This window comes from Chelon labrosus (assembly GCF_963514085.1).
Source record: "Chelon labrosus genome assembly, chromosome: 6".
In the NCBI taxonomy this organism is placed as follows: Eukaryota; Metazoa; Chordata; class Actinopteri; order Mugiliformes; family Mugilidae; genus Chelon; species Chelon labrosus.
Genome location: NC_140342.1, coordinates 5,945,171 through 5,958,138, shown reverse-complemented (window position 1 = coordinate 5,958,138; position 12,968 = coordinate 5,945,171). Strand labels below are relative to the sequence as shown.

At 39.9% G+C, this 12,968-nt stretch overlaps 2 protein-coding genes across 2 annotated transcripts; one reads left to right on the top strand and one right to left on the bottom strand.

Annotated features, from left to right (window-relative positions):
• Positions 1-3,678: 3,678 nt before the first annotated feature.
• Positions 3,679-9,216, bottom strand: abhd4 (abhydrolase domain containing 4, N-acyl phospholipase B). The gene is made up of 8 exons (XM_084547397.1): positions 8,603-9,216; positions 7,641-7,726; positions 7,442-7,546; positions 7,028-7,316; positions 4,831-5,000; positions 4,635-4,746; positions 4,356-4,542; positions 3,679-4,216 (listed from the first exon to the last, which is right to left on the bottom strand). The coding sequence occupies exons 1-8, from the start codon at positions 8,650-8,652 to the stop codon at positions 4,121-4,123; spliced, it is 1,095 nt and encodes a 364-aa protein (XP_084403523.1). The 5' UTR covers positions 8,653-9,216; the 3' UTR covers positions 3,679-4,120.
• Positions 9,217-9,320: 104 nt separating this feature from the next.
• dad1 (defender against cell death 1) lies at positions 9,321-12,598 on the top strand. Its single transcript, XM_084547387.1, has 3 exons — positions 9,321-9,623; positions 11,270-11,422; positions 12,350-12,598. Exons 1-2 carry the CDS (start codon positions 9,413-9,415, stop codon positions 11,398-11,400), a joined length of 342 nt encoding a protein of 113 aa, XP_084403513.1. The 5' UTR covers positions 9,321-9,412; the 3' UTR covers positions 11,401-11,422; positions 12,350-12,598.
• Positions 12,599-12,968: the final 370 nt, after the last annotated feature.

The following is a 12,968-nucleotide window of genomic DNA, read 5'->3' as shown; positions in this document are numbered from 1 at the left end:
TAACCCTGTCTGGAAGAGAATCAGAATCAGAATCAGAATCAGCTTTAATGGCCAAGTATGTGCACATACAAGGAATTTGACTCCGGTAACTTTACTCTCTTGTACATAAACACACAAACTTAAATAAGTGAAAGAAAATTAAAGTAAAAATAAAATAAAATAAAATAAATCTCAATCTATACACATAAAATATAGAATAAGAGCAGATATGTACACCAAAATCAGGGTTTTATACAGGGACTATATACAGTAGTGCAGAGTTATTGTTTGTTCAGGAGGCTCCGTACTCCTGACCTCAGCAGATCATTTATTTATTTATTACAGATGCAGCTTTAAAGCAGCAATAACGGATACTTATTTATTTAGTACTACATTGATACCCACGTTTAAAATAACATAATCTGATTTATTTATTTATTGTTATTCATGCCCACCTTTTTGTGCCAGAGCAACAAATCTTCATTATAACACAAAAAAAAAAAAAAGAAACTAACACTAATGAGAAAATGAGGAAACATAAATCCTTACATGCCTACAACTACGTCCTGAATGGTCATGAACAAGACTTAACTTACAAAGATTTAACAGATGAGTTTTGTGTGGTGTGAGCCGAGGTTCTGCCTAGTTAGCGGCATCAGGCTTGGGTTATGAACAGAACCGTGGCAACGTCTTGACAGCTAACTGCACTAGCATGGCTAACCTACAAGCTGTCAACCATAAAGTTAACTACATATGTGATATGTGACAATTATATAGGCTAATGGATATGCTAACGGAGGCGATTACATAGGCTAATGGCTAAGAAGCTAACTAAAAAGCAAAATGTTTTTAGCTGTGTTATGTTTAGCAAAATATGAAGTAAATGAAGCTAGCTTGAACATAAACAATCTCTATTGTTGTACAGATACCATACAGCATTTCAGGATTGTGTGTCAGAGTTCATGCTGCAATACCTGTGTAATTTAAACACTGAACTGTGGTTAATGTCATTTCATTCACTCATTCCATTCAGCAGTAGAGATGATAAACAAGTGTTTGTGTTAAAAAATTCAGTGTTTTGTTTTGAAAATGTTTATAATTGAATCAAACAAAAACAGAATGCTCCTGGATACCATGTTCAGCTTTAGTAACTGGACCTGAACCTGCCACGGATCTTACTGGGGGAAAGTATTCCAAGTTGATTTTGCTTTTGAATTATTTCATAGTGATTTTTCTGCAAAAGATTGAAAAAGAAACAAAACAAATCATCAAACATCTTCTATCAGTTTTCAAAGTGGACCCACAGACAATGCAACAATGGTGACGTAAGTAACAACACTAATGATCTCCTGAAGTTTTTGATTCAAAGCACTTAAATGCTCAAAAAAACTTGAATCACAGTAATAAGTCAGTAGTAATACTTTTATAATACTATGATCCACAGCATACTGGAAGCTGTTGTAAACAGGAAAACCCCTGTGGTGTCACTGCAGAGTCCAGGATACTGGATGTACAAAAGGCTGAAAAAGCATTAATGCAGAGGGGTTGATGCCATGGCGCAAGACTGCAGCCATGGTTGTCAGTTTCACATGCCTTATCAGTATTTGAAATGAAAAGCAACGAAATATACATTATAATATACGTAATTATTAATTAGTCCATACTAACATAACTCTACTCCCACTCCTGCTTAGCTGGAGGCAAAACAATCCACAGGAATACGTTAGCTAACATGGAGCTAACATTAGCAGCTTTTGTTGGCTTGGTTTTGACAGTGGTGGAAGAAACGAACACTAATGAGAAAATGAGCTAACTGTACTAGCATGGCAAACCTACAAAATGTCAACCATAAAGTTAACCACACGACAACTATGTCACATATCACAAGTGTTTGTGTTCAAAAATTCAGTGTTTTGTTTTAAAAATGTTTCTAATTGAATCAAACAAAAACAGAATGCTCCTGGATATCATGTTCAGCTTTAGTAACTACCTGGACCTGAACCTGCCACTGATCTTATTTCTTGAGCGCTCTGTTGAACACTGGGTTGAGTTAGTAGATGAGAGGCTGCATTAATTATCAGTAGAAACACTGCAGTGAAGTGAAACATTGTCACTTGATTTGTGTGTCTCTTAATCTTCTGTCTTTGTCTTTCCTCAGTCATTGTTATGTTGCTGTAAGAGATGGCACAACACCTACACCAGCTAGCGGACAACATTGGAGCAGCTCACATCTTCTCAGCAGGAAGGAGCTATGCTGAACACTTCCTCACTGCTGTATTCAGAATGTCTCCTTGTGTTCTATGAACTGACTTGTCATGGTTTAGAGCTGCATTAATTATTTGCTCTGAACATCGGTTTGAATGAAAGATGTAATGCTCCACATACACTACACCATGGGCAGATGGTCCTCAAGGAACTGACTTTACACATGGACTAGTGGCTTTAGAAATAATCTAAATAGAGTTTTCTGCATCTTGATCCAAATAGTCTTTGTCCGGGCATCCTTTTATTTTCTACTCAGGAGTCTAAAAATGTGTAAGGAGCAGTTTTTATTTAAAATGCACTAAATATTTAAACAATTTGACAAGCTTGGATAATCTCCACTGACTTAATACATTTGTCATTTTCTCCTCAAAGCTTAAATGAAACAAGCAAAAAGGTGGCAAGTAGAAGTAGTTGATGTAGAAGTGTTGAAAAAAACAGCTCTTTATCCAAAAACTTACCATTTCTAAGGGTATTGAACTTAAAGTTGGTCCAATTTTCCGATCCCAAATCTCTGCAAACGCATTTCTAATTAGTGTAGACAGCCAGTTGACAAAGAGGAGTTATGGCCACCAAATTTATTTAATTTAATACTGTTACAATTTACAGCGTAACAAACTCAACGACTAATAACCAGTGCAAAATTGATTCAAAAAAACAACTCAAAGGTATCCACAAGAAAAGTTAGACCTGGAGGCTGAACTGGGGGAAAGGGGGTAGACTGAGCCAGGTCCTGTAGCAAGCACGCATATGCACCCTGAATGACGAACAGGGCCGGTCAAGGCATCTGCTGACATTCTGTTCTGTCAGCATTGTGACATTGCACTTATAAGATGATTGAAGGGACATCTTTAGAGGGTTTTTTAGCTAAAAAAGTACACAGATGTTTCTTCAACCATTCACTTTGTCTAAAAATGAAACCGACACAGGTCAGTCTACTGGGATTGATGCTCTAAGGTGTGGCTTGTACTTTTTTCTTCTGCTCTTTTTACTTTTTGTTTCTACCACTCAGCTATAAACAATATTACTGACATATAATGCCCTGTAATGGTGGACTGTGATAAATTCAACTAATGTCAATTCTGTATTTAAGTACAGCATTGATAAAGCAGCTGGTCCATGCAAGTAGGCCCATTTCATACATGCCCATATCAGTGTTTATACTTTTCACAATTATTTGTCTGCTACAGTTACTTTACAGGTTAGTATTAAAAAAGGGATTTGTATGTTTATATAAAACATGTAAATATTTCATATCCCCAGCGTATTCCGAGCGTATTCTAACTCTCATACTTAAAGAATATTGTGCTGGAAATGACATACAAACTCTTACTTGGCATTTTTTTAACCACATCTGACAGACAGACAGAACCATAGAAATTAACATTTATTACTGACCTCTACTGGTTGGGCCATTAAGTGCATCCTGCACAGGTAGTTTGTCAATTAAGCTTTTTATTGATTTCAAAGTATAAAATGCGAACAGTTGTTTGACACAGAGCAAAAGAGTTAAAAGAAAAGAAAAGAAACAACAGCATTATATCAGGCACATGTCAAAGAGTGAATCAGGAGTTATGTAGCTGATCAGGAATAAATAAAGATGCACCTGTTTCAGTTAAAACATACGACAATGCAACAATATTTAGTGGTGAATTCAGTCGTTCACTATGTATGAACTCAATCCTGTTTCCAATACTTTTACAGATATAGTACTAAATATATAGTAACAAATATCAGCAAAAAAATGTACTGTAATAATGTTAACAATTTATGATTCAGAACTTAAACACATTCACACTCACGATGCCTAGATATACCCTAATCCAAAGCCATGCATCACAATGGACTGCCTACTTACGTTCAGTTTTTCTACACACACTCACATGCAGTTAACGGATTCACATATTTTTTCGACCACTCTGTTGAACTCCTCTGGCTGATCGGCATACACGTGGTGGGACGCTCCATTTATTAGCTGCAGTGGAACAAATAAAGACTTCAAATTACTTTATTAAAATCACACTCATTCAAAGCAGACCTGCACATTTTTGACTCATAATTGGATGATCTGTATGTAGGTCCATGTCTATTTCAGCATTTCTATATCCACTCACCACTACTTTGGTGTTAGCCTCGCTCCTGATCTGGACCACTTGGTCCCCGGACGAGCTGTCCACCCAGGACTGTGCTCCATATAGCATGGTGACTGGCATGGAGGGGGGCAGCAGATGAACCCGCTGCAGCATAGGCCTCTTAGCCCAGCCTAGAGACTCCGTCATGGCCCGGAAACCCACCTCTCCACTGGGAGGATGTAGAGAAAGAAAAATTGAAGACATAGGAAGATATCAACATTTTCTAAGGAGTGTATTTTTCATATTTTTTTCCCGTTGTACCTTGGGGTCTGTGCGTTACAGTGGTAGATGTACTGCGTCATGGTGTCGTCATCAAACAGGTCATCAAATTTCCTTTTGAAATCAGGACGGAATCTGTTCACCAAGCCCGGACCTGAGTCAGTGACACATTGTGAGATGAGGGGAAAGCCACATTTGTGCCACAGAGTGAAAGCAGACAGATGTTTACGCTTCTTACCCCATGGGCCTGCTGCTCTGATGACAGCCAGCGGGTTGAAGAAGGAAACAATCTTTACAAAAGCAATCACCCAGCGAGGAGGGGACTGCCTCCTCACCACCTCCGTCTGGTTTTGTGTCTTTGGTCGCTCTGGGAAACCCCAGGGGTCGACCAGGATAAGGTGGGACACTCTGAAAAAAAAAAAAAAAAAAAAACACAGCAGAATATATATTAACTGGACTATTTTCCATCAGCTAACAAAACAATTACAAATAAGATTATGCACACTTCCATTAGGATGGTAAATGGCCTTGCTTTTATACAGCACCTTTCTACCTATGTTACTCAAAGCGCTTTACAGTCACAGACGCATCTACCCATTCGCTCACACAAGCACATGCACCAGTGCCACGGACTGGGAGCAACTGGGGGTTCAGTGTCCTGCTCAAGGACACTTCAGCATGTGGCACATTCCAGAGATTGAACCGCTAACCCAGTTTTTTAACAGATAATGTGGATAAGCTTTTGAGTTAAAGTAAAATCACAGTAATATTCAATATTTTCCCATCCATATCATACTACATGTTAGTAAAAATGTACACGATGTACAAATGCACTGTACCTGGAATGCAGCAATTGACCAATCTCTTTTTTGCTTTTGGTTGTTATTGATTCCACAAGTTTGGGCTAAGTAATAAAAATTAATTATTCAATCATGCAAAGCCTTTTCACTCAACACATCCTACACTGCATAACTACCACTCAGTGAGAATTTCTCAGAACTTCCATTTAACTTCCACAAAAATAATTTGTATAAAATAATTTTGTGAAACAAAAGGAAATTAGATTAAATGTAAAAGTGATTATAAATTCATTAATGCATTCGTTATCTGTAAGAGCTTGTCCTCAAGAGAGTTGCAGGGAGACCGGATAGGTCAAGCCTATCACACAGCTATAACAGAGAGACAACCATTCACACTCACATGCACACCTAGGGCCAGAATCACCAATTAACCTAAAAAGCATGTCTTATGACTGTCTGAGGAAGTATTAAGACATATAATTTGCCATCAATTCACTATACAGTCCTAACTTCTGTCCCAAAGAAGTTTCAACTTCATTCACACGTTGAGACTGGAGCCTCTGACTGATAATGGGTCTGTAGAGCTCCATTCATGGGGAAAGAGGACATGGACAAACAGTCAGCCTCAACGACAGGTAAGTATCTAGCCTTTAATGGACACTAGTTGTACCAGTTTCTGGTCGTTAACATAAACAACTCAGGCATACTTCTGATGGGTTGTACCCACAGAGTTTCCTATTTAAACCTCAACTTCCCCCGGTCCCTTAGAACTGACAAAGTTACTTGGATGAGTGGTGAAACAACCTCTCAAAAAACTCTACAAGTTCAGTTGCCTTTTTAAACACTTTTTGGATATACTCTGGGAGGAAGTTAAAGCGCACAGAGAAAAGCCACGCAGGCACACAGAGAACATACAAACTCTGCATAGAAAGACCCCACATTAGAAATACAACGAACTATAAAATAAATATACATAATTAACAATGAATAAATATTACATGCATAAACATAAATAAGATTATCAAGAGTCACATTGCAAATAGCCAAAACAATATATAGCATGCAAGTTAGGACCCAGGGAAGGGGGAGAGACAGTGAGCTTAGTCCTGCAGTCAAAGTCTAATACATATTTTTAAGGCCTGCCAATGTGAGGACCGCCAACATTTTGTCCTGCTATACTTAATGTCCAGTAGCCTACACAACTGTGTTCAAGTGATCATTTACAGTTGCCTTTCAAATTACAGACAGTATTTTGAATCATTGCTATGATTCAATAATGGGGGAGGGGTGCGTAAATGTGCATATTTTGCAAATTTTGGTTTTATAGCAAAGGAAACAATTGAAAGAATTCCTTTATCTGTGTGATACAATGAAGCAAGAGAAAGCAGCTGTTTAGATTAGACTGGAAACGAGAGGCAGCTATCCTTTCTCCGTTATAAAGTGTAATAAAGTTGAAATGTATTATAATTAATTCCTTTAGTGGCATGATAGTGCTGAGATTGGTAAACATCCAACATGACACAATTCATGGTGATTAAAATCATGTTTCTGCCTTTACTGACATCTTAGCAAAGAATGTGACCTACTGAAGCCCTTATGCCTCAAACAAACAAAGTATTTCATCACAATTATTACCTAGAAGGGTACTGGATGGCATAGGACGCAGCCAGGTATCCTCCAAGGCTGTGTCCCAGCAGGATCATGTTGTCCAGACCTAGAGACTGCCTCCATTGTTCAATAGAGTCGACAAACTGCTCCTCTGCCTCGGCAGCGTCTGAAGGGAAGGAAGGCCTGGAGCTCCTGCCGAAGCCCAAGAGGTCAAAGGCGTAGACAGGCCTCCACCGGCTGAGAGCGTCCAGGTTCCGGACCCAGAGTCCTACCCCTCCTCCAAAACCGTGCACCATCACCAGAGGTGTCTTATGAGCTAGAGGACAAACAGAAAGGGGAAGGAGAAATCAATGTTTTATGTCATCCTTTACAGCTCTGTTGGATCACAGCTGTTGCCCCCCTATAAACAAAGACTGGGAAGAGGAAGGCAGAGGTCAGCACCTGGTTTTGCAGGTTTGTGAAGCAGCTTGTCGGTGAGGGTCAGAGTCCATATTCGGTCCTGGTTTGGTAGGGTCACAAACCTGGCCCACAGGTCATTCTGAATACCTAGTAGTGACCAAACACAGAAGAGTGGGATTAGCAGCTTTGGCCACCATCGGGCGATCACATAATCACACCGAATATGTCAAGAAACTCTTACAGGCAAGAATCTTGGACTCTGTAGTCTTCAACAGGGACATGGAGGTTGGACGCCAGGAAGGCCACCAGCTCCAGATTGAACTTGACCTAACGAAGGCAACGTTGAAAGAAAGAGATAGTGAGAGTGAGGAGATGGTAAAGCTTCTGATGCAAGTCCGAGGGTTAAAGCCGGCGCAGTCAGTGTTATCACGATTTGCATGGATAGCATGTGAGCGCTACAAGGCCTGGAGTCATGTTTCAAAGCCCACATACTATCAATCAAAGTCAGGGCAGAGTGGTGGGAGTGGTTTATACTTATCCTGGTTACCTATAACCTTTAGCCACTGATTATTACATAACAAGACAGAATTATAGAACAAAAAAAGGTGTGTAAAGTGAGCTGAGGTGGGATCAGCCACTACTTCCTGTCTGACTGGAGGTAGGAACAGGCCAGAAGCACAATCCTACCTCCACCATGAATACACCAAGAACATCAGGAGACCTTTCACCTGGTTGCCAACCTACAATGCAGTTCAGTTTTGCTGAGTCACTTATACAAGTCTGGCTCCCTGCTGATCCCTTCTTCAGCTATCACTCTTAAACACAATACACAATAATACAATAATACATAAAGTCACAACATCCAGTCATTTACTACATTGCCCCCCCCCCCCCCCATATAAGTGGTAATGGATTTTTCGTTATTTTAGTAAAACATTTCAATGATGCATTTCTATAAATGTCAAATAACTGGTTTATTTTCCCAAGATTTATGTACATAAGAATAATAAAGTCAAACAGTCTGAAAACATCTACGTGTAACGTCCAAATGGGCTAATCATTGGTTCAGGTACAATGACACAGCACATCCTTGTATATATGTTTTACACAGAGCCCGGTAAATGAGTCAACACGTTCAGTTTTTAAAAGTGAAGCTAGCGTGTGTTATGAAAGGTCGGCTATTCGGCTATCGAAGTTACTCACTCTGCTTCACAGTCGTTCTGTATGGGAGCTGTGGCTGTAGCAGGATCCATTTGTTGGCATATTCCGGTTACTACATCCAGTTAAATCGAGGTTATTAACTCTAGCTTCGGCGTCCGATGTGAAATAACACTGAAGTCCTTTGTGTATGCTCGCTTTTAATGTTTTGTAACTCGTTCAGTCCTACGCCAGTTGACCAAACACGAAGATCGCCTCTCACGAAGATGCATCAACTGAAGGCCAAAAGTGTTGCTCCTTATCAGTCGAATGCAAAGCGTGAACGGGCCGTTCACAGTCAGCCGATAACGTATTTTCCACTTTTTCTGGGTTGCTTTTTCTTCAATTACAATTTTTACTAACTATCAAATTCACACTACAATAAATGTATTATATTAATGTTTTGCTGCTGCTATACACACACTCGTTAGTATATGTGCGTGTGTTTCCGTTGGTAAAAAAAAAAACTGAAAAAGAAAAAACATATTCGTCAGACACGATTCGTTAAAAAACAGGCACTGGAGTTAAAATTAATGACGAGAAACAAGACTGCAGTTGACACAACTACAGCGCAAAGTACCGTCGTAGCAGATCATCATATTCATTTTTACACATCTGTGTTCTACGGTGGGCGGCGCCTAGAATCCCCTTAAACAACTATTTGTTATACTTTTGCTTGAAGTTCCGAGGTACCCGGAATATATTCTGTGCAACACCGACGTCGCTTCCGGTTGGTCAGGACACGTCACTCGTTAGACTGAGGAAGAAGACCCGTGCAAAACTCGACCCTTTTTATACAGTCAAGAAGGCAAAATCATGTCGAACTCGGTCATATCTGTTATCTCTCGGTTTCTGGAGGAATACACCTCCACGACGCCCAACAAGCTGAAAGTGGTCGACGCATATTTGCTGTACATCTTGTTGACAGGAGCGCTGCAGTTCCTGTACTGTCTCCTCGTCGGCACCTTCCCATTCAATAGCTTTCTGTCGGGTTTCATCTCATGTGTTGGCTCTTTCATCCTCGCAGGTAAATCTTTATTCAGTTAAATGTTGTTATATCTAGGAGCACATGCATTCAACGCGTCAGTTGGCGGTTTTCAGTTGCAGAAGTCGTGGCGCACTAGTGAGCTAGCACTGGCACAAGTTAGCTAACTATGCTAAGACAAACGGTGATATGAGCTGTCCTTATATTAAACATAAAACACACAGTTATTTTCTAAGTATGGAAGTGGGGTGGCAGGGGTGACACTCACTACATGATGTTTGGGTAAAAAACGTAGTGGGTAACATATTTAGTTTAATTCAAAATCCCTTCTATTTTAATCAGGCATAATTTTAGACACACGTGAGTATCATTCGCTTTAAGATATAAAATGTATTTCCATTCAGCAGCACCACAAACTACAGCTTGAACTGTTTCAACATATACAGCACATGAGATTTATGTATAAATTGTACAAGTGTTTTAGTATCGGTTTTTAGCTAGGTCTGCGTAATAACCTGTTAACTTAATGTAGTACTTTTTTTCAGTAGCTATTACTACATAGGACTTGTTAGGTTAACTGGTGATTCTAAATTGGTCGTAGGTGTCCATGTGAGTCTGATTGCTTGCTTGTCTCTCTGTTAGCACTGTGATAGACTGTTGACCTGTCCAGGGTGTACCCCACCTCTACTGGGATAGGCTCCTGGTCCCCTGTGACCCTCAAGAGCAGGGGTGCCAAACTCATTTTAGTTCAGGGGCCACATACAGCTCAATTTGCTTTCAAGCAGGCTGGAAACATAATAACGCAATAACATAAATAATGACAATTCCAAATGTTTCCCATAGTTTTAGTGTATAGAGGTACATTATGAACATTTTTACATTTATTGAACTACCTAAAATATCTTCTGTTAAGTTCTGTGTGTTGTGTTCTGTCTGCTGCTCTTGCTAAAACAGCGGACAAATTAGCCATAGCAGTTACTTTCATTGAAAATCTGCAGTTTAAGTCTTTGCAAATTTATGCCGCGAGCCAGATTACACCATCTGGCAGGCCGGTTTTGGCCTGTGGGCCAAACGTTTGAGACCCCTGCTCTAGAGGATAAGCGGTTATAGATAATGGATGAATGTTGAGAACTAATTACCAACGTAATTTCTGCTACATGTCCTGTCTGTCTCTTTCCAGGTTTTTGTGGTTTCTATCATTTGTATGCAACCTAATGCTTGCATTTGAGCCACCTGTCAGTGCAAATGTATCTATATAAACCCTATCAGTGCTTTAGTCTCAGTTCAGAAACCTAATTTTAGAAATGATAAATGCAAAAACTGCAAATGTAAGCATGAGTTGTTGAAATGACCATGTAATGATTAAAAACTGGAGAGGTAGAGGGTGATGCTTAGGTTTAGAGGCAGCAACCAGCGATGGCACCCGCCTGTCTTCTAAAGCAGCCATGGCCATAATTATGCATAACATTAAGCCTCGATATCATTTAAAAGGATGAGGAATATAAAAATTCATCATCCATAGAATTTTTATAAATGAGGAAAACTAGCTGTAGAGACCAAAATCATTTTTTTATACCACGCTGTAAAAATGTTTATTCCTGCTGTAAAAGCTGGACAACTCAGCTGTTGGTTATATATGAACTGAAGAACAATAAAACTCACTCTAAATCCTCTTTATCTTCTTCCAGTGTGTCTCCGTATCCAGATCAACCCACAGAACAAAGGGGACTTCCTGTCGATCTCCCCGGAGAGAGCCTTCGCCGACTTCCTGTTCGCTCACACTGTCCTCCATCTCGTTGTGATGAACTTCATCGGCTGATATGGACGTCCATCCAACTCAGGTTGTGGCCCCTCTCCCAGAAGGGGTATATTTCACACATGAGCTGTGCTGGGTTGAGAGGGAACATCTCCATTTAGTTCAGTGCCATTGCCACAGTGTAGTTAACACCCTCATTATCCAGTATTTCTTAATTTTACTTTCTGTAGCTGGTTTGTGATCCAGTTAATGGTCTCCTAGAGATATATATAATGGTGCTTACAGTCTCCAATGCCTGATACTAACAATTTCGGTGCCTAAACAGAGCCCTTTAGGCCTTTTTTAGATTGGAACATTCTTTAATACTGATATGAGAAACCCTAAAAATATCCAGTGTAAATCTGCGATACGTATCCGTGGCTATAGGGTCTAGCCTCTTAGAGGACAATTACAGATATAAAGAAAAATGCACTCTTCTCCCCCAGGTGGTCTCAGTCACATTAACCGTCATTTCCAGTTCTTCACTTCATTCTCTGCGGAATAGCTTGACATAGTACATGTGATACAATGTGTCTCTGAGGAGGTCTGCGTGATGCCACGTATATGCTTTTGGAGTGATATTGAATTTTTCCTCTTATGGGGGTCGTTGGGGGCGGTTCGCTGTTGCTTCTGAATGACGACTTCCATAATCCCTATGCTACGGGGGCGGCTGTGGCTCAGTAGGTAGAGCGGGTTGTCCACGAACCAGAGGGTTAGCGGTTCGATCCCCGGAATGTGCCACATGCCGAAGTGTCCTTGAGCAAGACACTGAACCCCCAGTTGCTCCCAGTGCGTGGCACTGGTGTGTGAATGTGTGTGTGCTTGTGTGAGCGAATGGGTGGATGTGTCTATGACTGTAAAGTGCTTTGAGTACCAATAGGTAGAAAAGCGCTATATAAAAGCAAGGCCATTTACCATTTACCATTTACCACTTACCACTAACCCAGCCACCTCTGCTTTATTTTCCCCACAGATCACGGCCAGAGATGTTATTAAACCTCCCCCTGAAGACATGACGCTACGTCTGTTTTTGTGCCGCAGACTTGGACCGGCCATCAGTGATTAATTGAATTACACTTGCCATGCACGGATAAAAAAAAAAAAGATTCTTTTCATTTTTTTTTTTTTTTTTTTATTTTTTTAAATGATGACATTTGTAAAGCATTCCCTTTTTGCACTGACACACAAGAAATAAAAACATCTGTAATGCTGGCATTGTGAATACTGCAGCAGTTCTTGAATAGCAGTTATGTTCCACTAAAAATTAAAATTATGAATACGTTATTTGAGACAGAAAATTGAAAATAATAGTATATGGACTGTTGCGTAAGTGTATCCTATCCCGATATATATGCAAACAATGGATTTTTTATTTTTTTTATTTATGCGAACAGGCCTCATATTTAACACAAAACAGACAGTATTCATCAGACAGGGCCTCTCCAAACATCCATTACTTTTTTGCTGACTTTGCAGCTTCATGTGTGATGTAGGAGTTTTCATGCTTGGTAGATTTGTGTGTCTCTATTTAGAGCTGAGTCCTTGACAGAGAAATCCTTTTAAAAGGTCACCATGAGGAACAGTCCAACATC